A 15976-nucleotide genomic window follows, 5' to 3' on the forward strand; every position below is an offset into this window, starting at 1 on the left:
AGATTTTTAGGTATAATGTTAGAGTTGTATCATTTCTTTTAAGAGTTTTTATCTTTTAGAGATACATACTAAAATATTTATGGAAAAAATTGTACAATGTCTGGGATGTGCTCCAAAGTATCAAAAGAGGGGGAGGGGAAGAACACAGACACACACACACACACAAAATTGACTGTGAACTGGGAAATGCTGAAGCAGCAAGGAGGGTATATGGGTGTTCTCTATATTCTTTGGTTTCTTTCTTCTTTTAAATTTTTTTAATGTTTATTTATTTTTGAGAGAGAGAGAGAGTGAGAGACAGAAAGAGAGAGAGAATGAGGGGGAGAAAGGCAGAGAGAAGGGGAGCGAGGATCTGAAGCAGGCTGTGTGCTGACAGACCAACACGGGGCTCGAACTCACGAACCGTGAGATCATGACCTGAGTTGAACTCGGATGCTTAACCAACGGAGCCACCCAAGGTGCCCAATTCTTTAGTTTCTTTCTCTAAATGTTTGACACTTTCTTTCTTTTTAAAAAAATTTTTAATGTTTATTTATTTTTGAGAGAGAGAGACAGAGACAGCGAGTGAGTAGGGGAGGAGCAGAGAGAGAGGGAGACACAGAATCTGAAGCAGGCTCCAGGCTCTGAGCTGTAAGCACAGAGGCCGACCTAGGGCTTGAAATCACAAACCGTGAGATCATGACCTGAGCCAAAGTCAGATGCTTAACTGACTGAGCCACCCAGGTGCCCTGACACTTTCTGTGAGAAAAGGTTTTAAAAAATGGAATAGAGAACAAGGAAAATCTAGGAAATTAAAAACGGTGGTCGAGGGGCACTTGGGTTGCTCGGTTGGTTAAGCATCCAACTCTTTATTTCAGCTCAGGCCATGATCTCATGGTTCGTGGAATCGAGCCCCACATCAGGCTCTGCACTGACAGTGTGTAGCCTGCTTGGAATTCTCTCTCTCCCTCTCCCCCATTCCCTCTCTCTCTCTCAAAATAAACAAACAAAAATGATGGTAGAAACAAAAAGGTCAATAGAAAGGTTGAGAGACAGTTGATAATATTTCCTAGGATATAGGGGGAAAGGACAAAACTGGAAAACAGGAGGGAAAAACAAAATTAAGAAATGATCCAGGAGGTCCAACATATTTGAAGAGAAGCTGTCACAAAATGGGGAAGTAATGACAAAACACTCTGCCAAAACTGAAGAAATGAGTTTTTAGAATGGAAGAGGCCACCCCATACCTGGTATGATGAATTTTAAAAGTCCACACTAGGGGCGCCTGGGTGGCGCAGTCGGTTAAGCGTCCGACTTCAGCCAGGTCACGATCTCGCGGTCCGTGAGTTCGAGCCCCGCGTCCGGCTCTGGGCTGATGGCTCAGAGCCTGGAGCCTGTTTCCGATTCTGTGTCTCCCTCTCTCTCTGCCCCTCCCCCGTTCATGCTCTGTCTCTCTCTGTCCCACAAATAAATAAACGTTGAAAAAAAAAATTAAAAATTAAAAGTCCACACTAAAGAAATACCACTGTACAAGTTCCAGAACACCAGGGATAAAGTATAGAGTGATTCTAAAGACTTCCAAAGAGGAAAAGCTGCTTATGCACAAAGGACTGAAGTCAGAATTGCAATAAACTTCATAACTGCAACACAGGGAACTGGAAGACAATGGAAACAATGCCTTCAAATATCAGAGGGAAAATTACTTCTCACCTAGAATTTTACACTCAGCCAAATTATAAATTAAGCGAGGGGCAGAATAAAGACATTTTAAGACATTCAAGGTCACAGAAAAATTAGAATCCATTCACCCTTTCTGAGGTAGCTACTAGAAGATATGTTGCACCCAGAATGGAAAGTAAACTGAGAAAAAGGTAGAAACAGAATTTAGAAAATGAGATCTAATACAGCAAAGATGTGAAGGAAAAGTGACTCCACTATACTATTTGGCTCAGTGAGGAACAGTATGTACGTACATATGTACGTATGTATGTATGTATTTATGTAAATTTAGTTGTTTATTTTTGAGGGGGGGCGGAGGGACAGAAAGAGAGGGAGAGGGAAGATCCCAAGCAGGCTCCACGCAGTCAATGCAAAGCCTGACGTGGTGTTCAAACTCACAAACCATGAGATCAAGACCAAAGCAGAAACCAAGAGTCATATACTTAATTGACTGAACCATGCAGGTACTCCAAGAAGTTTTTATAAACCTGCAATAATGAAAACATTACTGGGAAGACATGAAATGGGGAATTGTGTGTGGGTGATAGCATGAAAGAACTAAATCCTAATCTTCCATGTTACAAAGTCAATAAATTATAATATCACCAAATGAAAACAATCAAAGAATTGCAATAAAGAATACTGAATGTGGAGGTAAATGGCAGAAGAAGCAGTTGAGTAGATAGACGAAAGTCACTGTCTCTGAGGGTCAACAACTGGATGGGAGGGGTTGGTAAAGCTCTGCTATTTTATAAGATTCTATATATAAATTACTTTGATAAAAATAAAAATTGAGTTTAAGAATACATTAAAAATTATCTGACAGTTTACAATTCCAATATGTCAGATATTTTCACTTTTCTATGGTTTCTTCTATAGCTCATATCCATATAATTTTACATACTTGTGGTAGCCAAATTTGTTACAATTGTTTACTTTCATATTTTCATTAAGTTCATTTTGGGGATTATATTTGAAATATTTCCTTTAAATAATATTCTATTAAATTATATGCTATATTAAAATATTCCTCCATTTTTCAATGTTTGTGTGATTTCTAAATTATCAACATTATAAATTAATGTTGCTGTGAGAACTGTCAAGTACATGAATTCTTTCTTTGAGATTATTTCCTGAGGTTAATTTAGCAGCAATAATGGCTCTTTGTATTTACTGCAAAACCACTTTCCAATTTATGTTGCCATCATATGAAATAACTCATTAAAAAATTTTTTTTTAACATTTATTCATTTTTGAAAGAAAGAGAGAAACAGAGGGTGAATGGGAGAGGGGCAGAGAGAGAGGAAGGCACAGAATCCAAAGCAGGCTCCAGGCTCTGAGCTGTCAGCACTGAGACCGACTGGGGAGCCCAAACCTACACACCGTGAGATCACGACCTGAAGACACTTAACCGACTGAGCCACCCGGGGACCCCAATATCCAATTTTTTACATGTATTTCTTTATTAGCAAAATGAACATTTTTCCAAAGATTATTTTATCCCCCTGCATAAAACTTATCCTGAAATCCTTTAGGTAGAGGTTGTAATGTTACCTTTTAGGAACTCCTATTAATTGTTCCTTTTACATTTATTAGTTGGAATTCTACTATAAGGAAGAGCCTTCCCTTTCTCCATATTACTTAATATATGGATCAATTCATGGATTTTATACTATCACTATCATGGATTTTTGCAATGTTCAAATTGTCCTAGATTTGGCTGTAGGGGTCCTTTATTGATTCTTCATATTATTATTTTGTAATATTTGAAGTGAATGATTTCATGATTTCCTATTTATACTACTTTTCATTTTATGAAAAGCTAAAATTTTTGAAGTGTCAATTTATTTGAGATTTGTAATTTGCTCAATATCTCTTCACAAGTTTCTTAGATGTGTTAATTTGTAAAATCCACTTAGATTGTTTAGATTGCTATATTTTTTATGACATAGAGTTTAAGAGAAGACTAATTTTTTTCCAGGTTGCCCAGGAATATTTCGAACAAAACTTATGAAATCATTATTTCTCAATGTTCTGTATACCTGGTTTGTCATACGGCACAGCAAGTACTCGACATTTTTATAAATACATTAAAATTTAATATGTAATACTTTTTTTCATTCCAATTCACATTCAATCAGTGTTTACTGAGGGCGTAAAATATGCCACTTTCCTTTTTTAATTTTTTATTTTTTTCCCTTTTTTAAATATATAATACTTTTGTGATGTTTTATTCTGATTTGTATGCCTATATTATTCCCCCCAATAACATAGTGAATTATTACTGTTTTTTTTTTTCAACGTTTTTTATTTATTTTTGGGACAGAGAGAGACAGAGCATGAATGGGGGAGGGGCAGAGAGAGAGGGAGACACAGAATCGGAAACAGGCTCCAGGATCTGAGCCATCAGCCCAGAGCCTGACGCGGGGCTCGAACTCACAGACCGCGAGATCGTGACCTGGCTGAAGTCGGACGCTTAACCGACTGCGCCACCCAGGCGCCCTGAATTATTACTGTTTTAAATAAGCTTTAAACCTGAGAGAGCTTATTCCTTTCCTATTCTTCTTTTTTCAAATATTTTTTGAGGTGTATGCTTTGTTTCAAATGAAATTTAAAAAATTTTTTTAAATGTTTATTTATTTTTGAGATAGAGAGAGACAAAGCATGAACGGGGGAGGGTCAGAGAGAGAGGGAGACACAGAATCCAAAGCAGGCTCCAGGCTCTGAGCTGTCAGCACAGAGCCTGACGTGGGGCTCGAACCCACGGACCATGAGATCATGAGCCAAAGTCAGACGCTTAACCGACTGAGCCACCCAGGCGCCCCTCAAATGAAATTTTAAATATTTAAAAGAAAATTCAATTGGAATCTTGAGGATATGGAGCTAATTGGATGGATGGCTAGATGAATACTGGGATTCTTTTTTTTATTTTTTTTTAACAAATTTTTTTTTAATTTTTTTTTTTAATTTATTTTTGGGACAGAGAGAGACAGAGCATGAACGGGGGAGGGGCAGAGAGAGAGGGAGACACAGAATCGGAAACAGGCTCCAGGCTCTGAGCCATCAGCCCAGAGCCTGACGCGGGGCTCGAACTCACGGACCGCGAGATCGTGACCTGGCTGAAGTCGGATGCTTAACCGACTGCGCCACCCAGGCGCCCCAATACTGGGATTCTTAACAACAGTTGGCCTTCTGTAAAAGGAATTGGGCATTTATTTTCCTTCCTGATATCTTTTAGATTTTTCAGTTTCATAGTTTATGTATGTTATGCACAACACAGATCCTGTTAAACATATGAAACCTACTTTTGTTGCTTTTGTGAATGAACTCTCTTATGTAAGTTCCACCTATGGAGTTTTTAAAAAATTAATTTTGAGAAAGGGGGGGGAATGAATGAGTGGGAAAGGGGCAGAGAGAGAATCCCATGCTGACAGCGTGGAGCCCAACACAGGGCTTGATCTCACAAACTGTGAGATCATGACCTCAGTTGAAATCAAGAGCCGGACACTTAACCAACTGAGCCACCCAGGCGCCCCTCCACCTATGCAGTTTTATAGCATGGAATTCCTAAGCATAAAGTTATAGAAGTACTGATATAAAGGAGGGCACTGAGGATAAAATTTAATTTCCTGGTCCTAGCAAGAATCAACTATGTAGTGTTCCAGGAGTAGAGACTGGATAGGAAAGAAAATACATTCAGGAAGGGAGCAAGAGAAAGGAAGCAAAGGATATTTATAGAAAAATGTGGAATTTCTTAGAATAATGATATCCAGAGTGGGTGACTAGCTGGGAAGAATAACATCAGAAATAATAAATGAGCATCACAGATATTCCTTTCAGAATATTCTAAAATCTTTAAAATTACATGTAAATTGAAGAAGAAAAAAATGATGTTGGGAATCAATACAAAAACAACTGGAGGTTATGTGGTAAAATAACCAATACTACTACATAAAAGATGTAAATATTTTAAAAACTTTGTGTAATTTCCTTTAAATGACTATTTACCTGTAAGAGTCAAATCCTACATTAGATTGTTCAAAATCTGAGGCTTAGTATAAAAATTTACTTGGAGACCAAGATGATAAAGTCCTTAAAATAAACGGTATTTTGCATCCAGTAAATCAGTAAGTTTTCAAAACATTAAAATAATGACATTAATTTGAAGATGAATCAAACCCAGTTTGAATCTTCTCAACTTCTACTTGCATAAGCCCAAGATGAATTTACGATACTTTTATAATATGGCAACTCCCATTCTCACTAGCCATATGATTCCTAGCCCAGTAGGAAAAATTCACTAAAAGAAAGTCTAAATTTAAAGACAGTAATAGGAACAGATTCAGAATGTAAATAACTGGCCTAGGAGTCACTGGAGATCTACTGAGACCTTTCAGTCTGTTTACACTACACAAACGTTATAAATAGTCGCAGCACTTACCTTTCAAGGTGGCCTTCTTCAATACTTTCATGGCATAAAGCTGTCTAGCATCAGAGCCTGAGATTTTTTTGACTAAGAAAACCTGTATTTAAATGAGAGAAAGAAAGTTTGACAAAGTATCACAAACGACACCACTGTTAAAAATGAGACCCTTTCTATAATACAGTTTATTATTAGAAAGATTCTAATACACTGTAGAGGCCGATTTTCCTTATGTATCAATTATAAGTACAATGAGTTGTAACAGCTGGCTATAACTTGAGGTGTCAACATAAGTGAATACATTGTTTTCTTTCTTTTTGTTGTTTGCCAATTCTCGAAAAGCATGTCACATATAAGACACAAATAAAAATTTTTAAGCTATGTCATAATTAGATAAAAGTCTAACTTGTTTGAAGTATAACACAGGTGGTCATTGCTCTGCTTTTAACAAAACAAAAATTCTTCTGATTCCATAAAAATTGTCACACAGTTGTTCCCCTTGACCACAATTTTCTGTTGATACAATTATTCATTGATGATTGGTCTTTTCTATGTATGAAAACTACACATAAATTTCTCATTGCTGGGCAGAACAACTTAAAACAGTTACATTGAAGAAGGCTATTCACAAATATTTTTTTAAATTTTGATTATTTATCTTTATTTATTTTTGAGATAGAGAGAGAGACAGAGTGTGAGCAGGGGAGGAGCAGAGAGAGAGCGGGAGACACAGAATCTGAAGAGGCTCCAGGCTCTGAGCTGTCAGCACAGAGCCTGATGCCGTGCTCGAACTCATGAAATGTGAGATCATGACCTGAGCCAAAGTCGGCACTTAACCGACTGAGCCACCCATGCGCCCCGTTGACTGTTATTTATTTAATATTCTAGTTTTAAATTCTTTTTAAAAAAAATTTTTTTTTTCAACGTTTATTTATTTTTGGGACAGAGAGAGACAGAGCATGAACGGGGGAGGGGCAGAGAGAGAGGGAGACAGAATCGGAAACAGGCTCCAGGCTCCGAGCCATCAGCCCAGAGCCTGACGCGGGGCTCGAACTCACGGACCGTGAGATCGTGACCTGGCTGAAGTCGGACGCTTAACCCACTGCGCCACCCAGGCGCCCCTTAAATTCTTTTTTAAAAATATAATTTATTGTCAAATTGGCTTACATACAACACCCAGTGCTCATCCTAACAAGTGCCCTCCTCAATGCTTATCACCCATTTTCCCTCTTCCCACCCCACCGTCCACCCTCAGTTTGTTCTCTATATTTGTTTCTTGTATTCACAAATATTTAATGTGACTTAAGCCAGAACCCCACCTTTCAAAAATCAAATTATCACATATATCTAAATATGCAAAACACAGTTCCTAGGTATGTTACTGAGCTTCTTGACTTACCAAATATTTTTAGCTGCTTTCAAAATACAGTGTGAAATTTATGCAAAATGAATAAAGTCTGCTGTAAATAATTCATGGTTGTGCTATAACATGGCTAATACAAGACTACCTATAAATCTCTTCTATTCATTTTGATCATTAGGCTTGTGATCTTTTTTTTAAAAAGTTTTTATTTAAATTCCATTTAAATAAAATGGGCACCTGAGTGGCTCAGTCACTTGAGTACCTGACACTGGCTCATGTCATGATTTCATGGTTCGTGGGTTCAAGCCCCATGTCAGGCTTTGAGCTGTTAGTGCAGAGCCTGCTTCAGATTCTCTGTCTCTCTCTCTCTCTCTGCCTCTCCCCCAGTCGTGAGCTCTCTCGTGCTCTCTCTCTCTCAAAAAAATTAAATAAACATTAAAAAATTCCAGTTAGTTAACATACAGGGTAATATTAATTTCAGGTGTACCACATAGTGATTGATGATCTTTTTCATGAAATCTTTACACATACTTGCTAAATGGACCTGAATTCCAACTCTTTTTTCTACCTAGCAGTGTTATTGAGCTGCCACAGATGGGAAGAGAAGCAATTATAATCAACAATTAACTTTAAGGTCAGCTCTCAATTATATGCACTAGCATGCCAGGTTATTAGCACAAAATTAAAAAAAAATATTACATTCAACTGATTCTAGGGCAAGGCAGAGTTCCTCACTTTGAGAAATTGTGCTAAAGGTGATTGGCAATGACCTCAAGCCTAGTAAAGAGCACCACAACTTGCACAGAAACCCTGATGCATTGGAGGTTCCTCTCTCCAAACCAAACCCCCCATCCTATCCCCCTCTGTGATGCTCCACTCTTTAGCTCCTTGTAGCCAGTTAGCAAGGAGCCAAACTAGGGAAAAAAAAAACATTCTTAATCAGGTTCCTAAGATGGAATGACATTCAAATGTTAAAGGTAAGCAACGATTATTAGTATTTTTGAACAGAAATAAATTTTAATTAGGTGGAGATAATTAGGATTTTTCTAATATTTATTCTTAAGATTCCCTAACCAAGCTTCTTTGTGCCACTGTACAAGAAAAATTCTCCCTGTGGATTGCAAGCTTTCTTCACCCTTCTTTGAAAGTACTTTACCACATCGGCTGCCTGGGTGGCTCAGTTGGATAGGCATCCGACTTCAGCTCAGGTCATGATCTCATGGTTCATGAGTTTAAGAACCACATCACGTTCTCTGCTGTCAGAGCAGAGCCCACTTCAGATTATCTATGTCCCTCTCTCTCTGCCTCTCCCCTATGCTCTCTTTCTCTCAAAAATAAAATCATTAAAAAAAAAAGATTACCTTAATACTTTCAGCACATGTTAGTTTGCAAAGGACCTTCACAAACATTTGTAATACATCATCATGATAATTTTGGGAGGCAGGAGGACTGAGCAATGCCTATTTATAACTGCCCAAGCTAGGGCTTAGCGAGGTTAAATAATTTGACTAGTGTCACAGTGGATGTATTGGAACGAGAACCAGGCCAGCCACCCAGTTCTGTGCTCCTGCTTAGGGCGCTATTAATGTTCCCTCTGGCAGGTTACCAGTCAATGTAGCAGGACCAGCAGCGGTCCCAGATGCCATCGGATCTTCCCCCACCAGAGCATTTGTGACCTTTCGAACTCCCCCATGAAGCTATTCTAAGCTCTGACAGGTCATTCCTGTTTCCTTGGCTTACGCTGACTTTTTAGGATGAGTAAGAAAGGAGACGCTGTATTTTTAATGTTTGCTATTTATAGTAAGGTATTTAAATTACTTTTAAAGAAATAAAGGGAGATGCATGCTAACTTCTGGCAACTTAAATACTCTATTCCTTGAAAATCTAATGTATAGAAAGGAACCCATCTATTTGGGTTTATCTGTAATGCATTGCAGGATAATACAACTCCACAGCAGATATTACGTGCATGGCCTTATATTATTTAATTCTCACGACTAACCTATGAGGTCAGGACTATTATTTACTCATTGCTTCTTTCCAGAATTATATGATAGGTACTGTGTTGCCAGCTCAATGCTGAGACATGTTACAAAGCATGTCCCCTGCACTCATGGAATGAATATATAAGAGACAGCCAATAAACAACTACACAAATGAAAAGCTGCAATTGTGGTGAGTGCTGTGAAGATGAGGTATAAGATGTTCTGACAGGGTAAAATAGAGGAATATGACCTAGTCAGAATGGCAGAGAAGACCTCTTTGAGATCATAAGCATGAGCGGAGTTAACAAGATGAGGAGGGGGTGGGAGTGGAGCGGAGTGTTGCGTGCAGAGGGAAGTGCATGTGCAAAGGCTTTCTAGTGGGATGGAGCCTGGTGCATAAGGACTGAAAAAGGTGGACAGCATGGCCAGAACACAGGTAGTGAAAAATACATAAAGTGATGCTGCTGAGGTAGCTAGGCAGCACAAAAAGGGGCTCCTCAGATATCTTAAGAATATGTCTTTATCCTAAAGACAAAGGGAGGCTACTAAAGTATAAGATTAGCTCTTGTTGGCTGTTATGTAAATAGTGGTTTGAGAAAAGAATAAATTTGGGAAGCCCCAGTTAAGAGCCTCCTTCAATAGGCCAGGGAGAAATGGTGGTTCCATAGACTTGAGGAGTGGCAGTGGAGAAGGACAGGATAGACAAGATTTGAGAAATCATTACTAAATCAATAGGACTTACTGACAGATTAGATTGGTGGGGGGGTGGCAAGAGGAAAGGGTAGGCAGTAGAAGGATATGTCAAAAATGACTCCCTAGTTTTTGGCTTAACTGGATACCATTCATAGCTGCAGAGAAAAATGAAACAGGGCAGGTTTGGGGGGGCAGGGGAAAATCATGAGTTTGGTCTTAGACATGTTGAGTTTAAACTGCCTTGGAGACACGTTAAGAGAAAAAAATATGCAGCTGTCCAGAGTTCAGAGCTTAGAGGCATGATCTAGATTGGAGATAGAAATCTGTTAAGACAGCTGTATATGGGTTATAATTAAGATAGTGGGTATAGAGAAAATAATTAGTAGGGAGTGTAGAGTGAGGAGAAGGAAGCCTAGAATGGAACCTTGAGGAATTTCAATACTTAATGACTGACTGGGAGGAAAATGAGGCTCTAAGAGGTTAAATAACTTGCTCAAGAACATGAAGCAAGTTAAGCAGAAGGAAAAAAAAATCGGATCCAAGTCTGACTGACCTATAGGGCCCAAACTTGCAACCATTATGTTATGCTGCCTACTTAACCTATATGTGAATTAAAAGCATCACTTTGGGGGGGGGGGTTGAAAGAGGTTAACAGCTGTAATAAATTACCTATATTAACCAAGAATTGCTAAAGAGTCCCTCTAAAATACACAAGGAAGCTCAAGTGTTGTTTTGAAGTTTGCAAAGCACATTATCTTCAAATGTCTCCTCACAGGGAGGTGGTAAGGAAGCACTGAAATGTGCAAGTTGAATGCAATCTCAGAATTTTCCTATCACTGAGAAACGGATTAGCAGAAGAATGAAGATATTGCATTTTGCGGAACAATTTTAGTTGGTGGGTTTGGGAAACATTTTTTGATAGTAAAGACAAACCTGGACATCACTGAATACAATGCAACCTTTGTATTCATTTTAAATTTATTTTATTTTTATATTTAAAATTAAAAAAAATATTCATTTATTTTTGAGAGAGAGAGAGAGAGAGAGAGAGAGAGCGAGCACATGCAGTAGGCTCAAACTCACGAACCGTGAGATCATGATCTGAGCCCAAGTCAGCGGCTTTAACTGACTGAGCCACCCAGGTGCCCCAATATTCATTTTAAAGACAAGATGTAAGTCCCCAAAATTTCATGACTCATATTGGCAATCCCCACCCTAATTCCTTAGAAGTATTCACCTACTTTCTACGGGTATTAGGGATAGTCTGGAGGGAAAACTGAGACATATTGTGATAATGTATCTGCAAGAGCACCTTCCAATTCTACATGAGGACTCAAAAAGAGTATCATAAAGTGTACAAAGGGAATATTTTTTGATTTTTAATCATTTGCAAAGTGCAATTAAGAGAGGTCACATGTTCTTTTTAAAAAAAAATTTTTATGTTTATTTACATTTGAGAGAGAGAGAGAGAGAGAGAGAAAGAGAGAGAGTGACAGTGCACGAGAAGGGGAGGGGCAGAAAGAGAGGAGACAGAATCTGAAGCAGGCTCCAGGCTCTGAGCTGTGAGCACAGATGTGGGGCTCCAACTCATGAGCCATGAGATCATGACCTGAACCAAAGTTGGCTGCGCAATCGACTGAGCCACCCAGGCGCCCCTTAGAGAGGTCACATGTTCTTGAAGATAAAATGAATATGAAGTGAATACTGCCAATTTACAAACATTTCCAGTGTAATTTTCAATGACTTTATTCACTTTCCAACACTTACTGATAGTGAGAAATGTAAGAACATAGAAACACTGCTTGTAGGGAGATCAGTATTTCATAAAATAGTTCCATTCCCCATCTGTACTAAATACACATGAATTCCCCCCAAAAAACTTTTTTAAAACACACACTCATGACTTACCTTTCCAAATGATCCCTGTCCCAATACTTTTAAAAGTTCAAATTGGGAAGGATCTGCCTTTTCATGTCCTTCCTTTACATGATGTGTGATTGCAATTTCTTTGATACTGCCTTCTTCCTGTTGATGCAAATATAAAGAAAACAGAGTCAGAGATACTTTCTCCAGCTAAAAGTTAAGAAATATAAATTTAACATATCATATTAGAAATCCTCAAATTATTATTTTTTTAAAGAAGCTTTATGCCCAACATGGAGCTTGAACTCATGACCCTGAGATCAAGAATCACATGCTCTACCCACAACGTACTTTCAACTTAAATGTAAGAGAGAATAATAGCAGCCCACTACATAGACCAATTTAACTTCTACTTGACATTAGCACTGAGTATTTCCAACTCTTCATTCTTCCTACTGGAGATAATTAGAACAAATAGTTTCATGGGGTGAGTGCAGAGGGTGTAAAGAAGTCTGAAAACAGATTGGAGTAATCTGCTGTGCTTTGACATGTGCTTGTATTTGGTAGAACCAATGTTACACACACACACACACACACACACACACACACACACACACACACACACTTTTTGGGAGATGAGTTGAAAAATATTCCAAGGCAAACATAGAGATTTCTATCCTCAGTAGGGCCATTTGAATCAGTATGCTGAAGTTTATTCTGTTGGAAATATGTTAAGATACGTTCTGTTTCTAGGACTACTTGAGATCTGACAGTGGAGAAAGGAATAGCTCTAAAACACAAAACCCAAAAAGATTTACCATTTGGACAGAGGATTAGACATAGGAAAAAAAAAAGTACTATTTAGCATAATGAACAGTGGAAGGTCTTGGGATTAAGAAGATTTTTAATTTTTTTAATGTTTATTTATTTTTGAGAGAGACAGAGACAGAATGCAAGTGGGTTAGGGTCAGAGAGAGAGGGAGACACAGAATCTGAAGCGGGCTCCAGGCTCTGAGCTGTCAGCACAGAGCCTGACACGGGGCCCGAACTCACGAGCTGTGAGATCATGACTTGAGCCAAAGTCAGATGCTCAACCGAGCCACCCAGGTGCCCCGGGGTTAAGAAGATTTTTAAAGACAGTGGATGCTTCAGTGTATCTGAGCGAAAGTATCAGAAAGGAGAGAAAGGTTGAAAATACATCCAAGTATACACAGAATTTCAGTTACTTATTCACTCTGGGATTAGCAGATTAAGTATACCTTATTTAATCAAGACATGTACTATATGTTACAGCCAAAAACTACAATAAGACAGAACTCAGACTGTCAAAGACTGTTTTTACTTCTTTTTTTTGGCCTATGATGTTATTTTTCTTAGTGCTTAAGTATTATTAGTAGAATCTAAATGTGCTGTACACAAATAATTCATTATTTTTATTATTCTTGTTTTACATAAATGTTTGAACTCAATTAACACTGAGACAGAATGTTGGCTATATATGGAATTCAAAGATTTCTGAAGAATATTAGATATCCTAATGTGGCAGGTTTTGAAAATGAATAGTAAAAGGAAGAAAAGCTCCTATAACAGGTCAAAAAATACATCCAGGCCCAGCATTTTACTCTGTAAGACACAAGTTTGTAGGCTGTGCTACAGTGAGGCAGCTTAATCATGTTGGACTCTCTCAGAACTTTGGCAACAATAAAACAATCTCCTAATATGGTTTAGTCCTTTATTTTGTAATTTCACACGCACTACCCCCTGTACTTCTCACAAACATCTTGTGCAGTAGGTATTAGGGTAGGATCAAGCATTACCTGACTCTGAGACTCTGCCCCATTCCTGGGCACCCCTTCTCTGCAAATGACACTGGTGTACAAGGGCTCAAGAACAATAGCTATTTGTAGCTATATTAGCAAAGGCAGGAAGCAAATTACTAAATTCTTTTAAGAAAACTTTCAAAGAACAGTGCATATGTGGAATTAAGTAAGATTTGGATTAAAATCCAGCAAATATTTATTAAGCACTTACCATGTACCAACTCTGGGTTAGGTACTTTTTCACATTTTTATCTTATGCTTCATGACAAATCTCTAACTACATATCAATGTTAGAGTTGATAATAACAGGGTGGAGTATACCTCAGAGCAAGCAAAAACATCTCTGAATTCTCTACAGACTCCCCCATTCCCCACTAGAAATTTGACAGACCTTTTAAAGGTCAAATGGTTTGAATATAGTCTGAAGTTTAAAGAGATTAAGTAAAAGAACATAAGCCAGTAACTGGTAGACTTATGGCTCAATTCCAGGTTCTGACTTCTAGTGACTTCCAAAACAAGGCTTTTAGCATTATTCCACACTGAGAATGTCATAGGCTTCTGGTGGTTCCCCATCCAAGATCAATGGCAGGAACATACAGACTTATTCCCTTGATCTTTGTAACTGGTCTGTATCTCTTGGGTCAGTTAGCTAAAGTGATTAGAGAAATGTCTCAGAACCTTTGGTAGCATATCCTTACCAACAAAAAATAATTTTTTTAAATTAAATTAGCATATACCCAATATTTGTACACTTATTGGCTTATAAATTATATATACTTTTGTATTGCTAAATTATATACCTTATGCATGGAATGAAACTATAAACAAGTTCTCCTTTTCTGTAACCCAAAGTGCTGTCACATCACATTTTAAAGACTAGTGGATTACAGACTTAAGAGGCCAAGTTCATGGGTTGGATTCCAGCAATGTGCCAGTTAGCCTCCTATGGAAAAAATCATCCGTTCAAGAGCCCAATGGGAATCTAACAGCCATTTTTGCCCTTAAATCACGAGGCTGTGAAGAACTATACTCTATAAGGTTCTATATGTCTTACCAGTTTTCTTTCTTGGGTAAGTGGGATTTAATTTTAGGTTGCAATATTGTTTCATCTTTTATTTCATAACAAATACTATAGTTGTGTGTCACAATGATGCAACACAGGGAAGGCATCACTTAGTTAAAATGTTTTGCATTTTGTAGCAGGCATATAGAATCAAGCCTTACTTTCATAGTGAGAGCTACAATCAGGTCATGGATATCAAAATAAACAGCAGTAACTATTTAAGAAAGATTTCATCTTTGATGACTACCCTTCCTTTCCTCTCTTGTCAAACAAGTTACCAAAAACCATGGAATCTCCCTTTGATCCTTTCATTCAACATACACTAAAATATCTACCATGTATCAAAGATGGTAATGGAAATATCCTTTCTTTTCTTTTTCTTTCCTTTTTTTTTCTTTCTTTCCCTCTTTCCCTCTTTCTTTCTTTCTTTCTTTCTTTCTTTCTTTCTTTCTTTCTTTCTTTTGTTCGTTCTTCCATTTCCAACAGCACCACTCAGGTACAATCCTTCATTACCTTTCCTGTGGAAAATTGAAACTAGCTTGGTTACTCAGAATGCTCCTTTGTGCCACTGCCAGTCCAATTTATCCTCCTGACAAATTCGTTTTCTAAAAGGAGACAGCTTCAGTCATATGACCAGATGGCTCAAACACTCTTCTCAGTTTTCCCAAATTAAATGCACTGCTTCACCTTGGAATTTGAGGCCCTCTACAATACGGCTGCAACTTAGTTTTCTGGTATTTTCTCCCAACATTGCCTTACATGTAACCTTTCATCAACCTGGGTTATTTCCTGTTCCTTAAACGTGTTTTTAAAATTAAAGTAATATGTGCACACAAATGACAAATCAAATAGTGACAGAATACCTTATGATGAAAAGCAAGTCTCCTTTCACCCTCATACCTAGGCCTTTAAACAAAAGTTAGTTCTTTCTGCACTTACTTTGATAATTCCTTGGTTGATTAACTTTAAGACAATGCCTGCTGATTTAAAAAAAAATTTAATGTTTACTTATTTTTGAGACAGAGAGAGACAGAGCGCGAGTGGGAGAGGGACAGAGAAAGAGGGAAA

At 37.9% G+C, this 15976-nt stretch overlaps 1 protein-coding gene and 1 non-coding gene across 5 annotated transcripts in view; both read right to left on the reverse strand.

Moving 5' to 3' along the window:
* The window catches only part of RPS6KA3 (ribosomal protein S6 kinase A3), a 127219-nt gene that overhangs the window by 48462 nt on the left and 62781 nt on the right, over positions 1-15976 (reverse strand). For all 4 annotated transcript variants that reach the window (XM_047843695.1, XM_047843693.1, XM_047843692.1 and 1 more), the window contains 2 exons: positions 12071-12187; positions 6140-6221 (listed from right to left, as the gene is read on the reverse strand). In XM_047843695.1, coding sequence (XP_047699651.1) covers positions 6140-6221; positions 12071-12187 — 199 coding nt within the window. The remainder of the gene's footprint in view (positions 1-6139; positions 6222-12070; positions 12188-15976) is intronic.
* Positions 4439-4518, reverse strand: TRNAQ-UUG (transfer RNA glutamine (anticodon UUG)). The gene has a single exon. It is a non-coding gene; the product is annotated as a tRNA-Gln (tRNA).

Source organism: Prionailurus viverrinus, chromosome X (genome assembly GCF_022837055.1).
Source record: "Prionailurus viverrinus isolate Anna chromosome X, UM_Priviv_1.0, whole genome shotgun sequence".
In the NCBI taxonomy this organism is placed as follows: domain Eukaryota; kingdom Metazoa; phylum Chordata; class Mammalia; order Carnivora; family Felidae; genus Prionailurus; species Prionailurus viverrinus.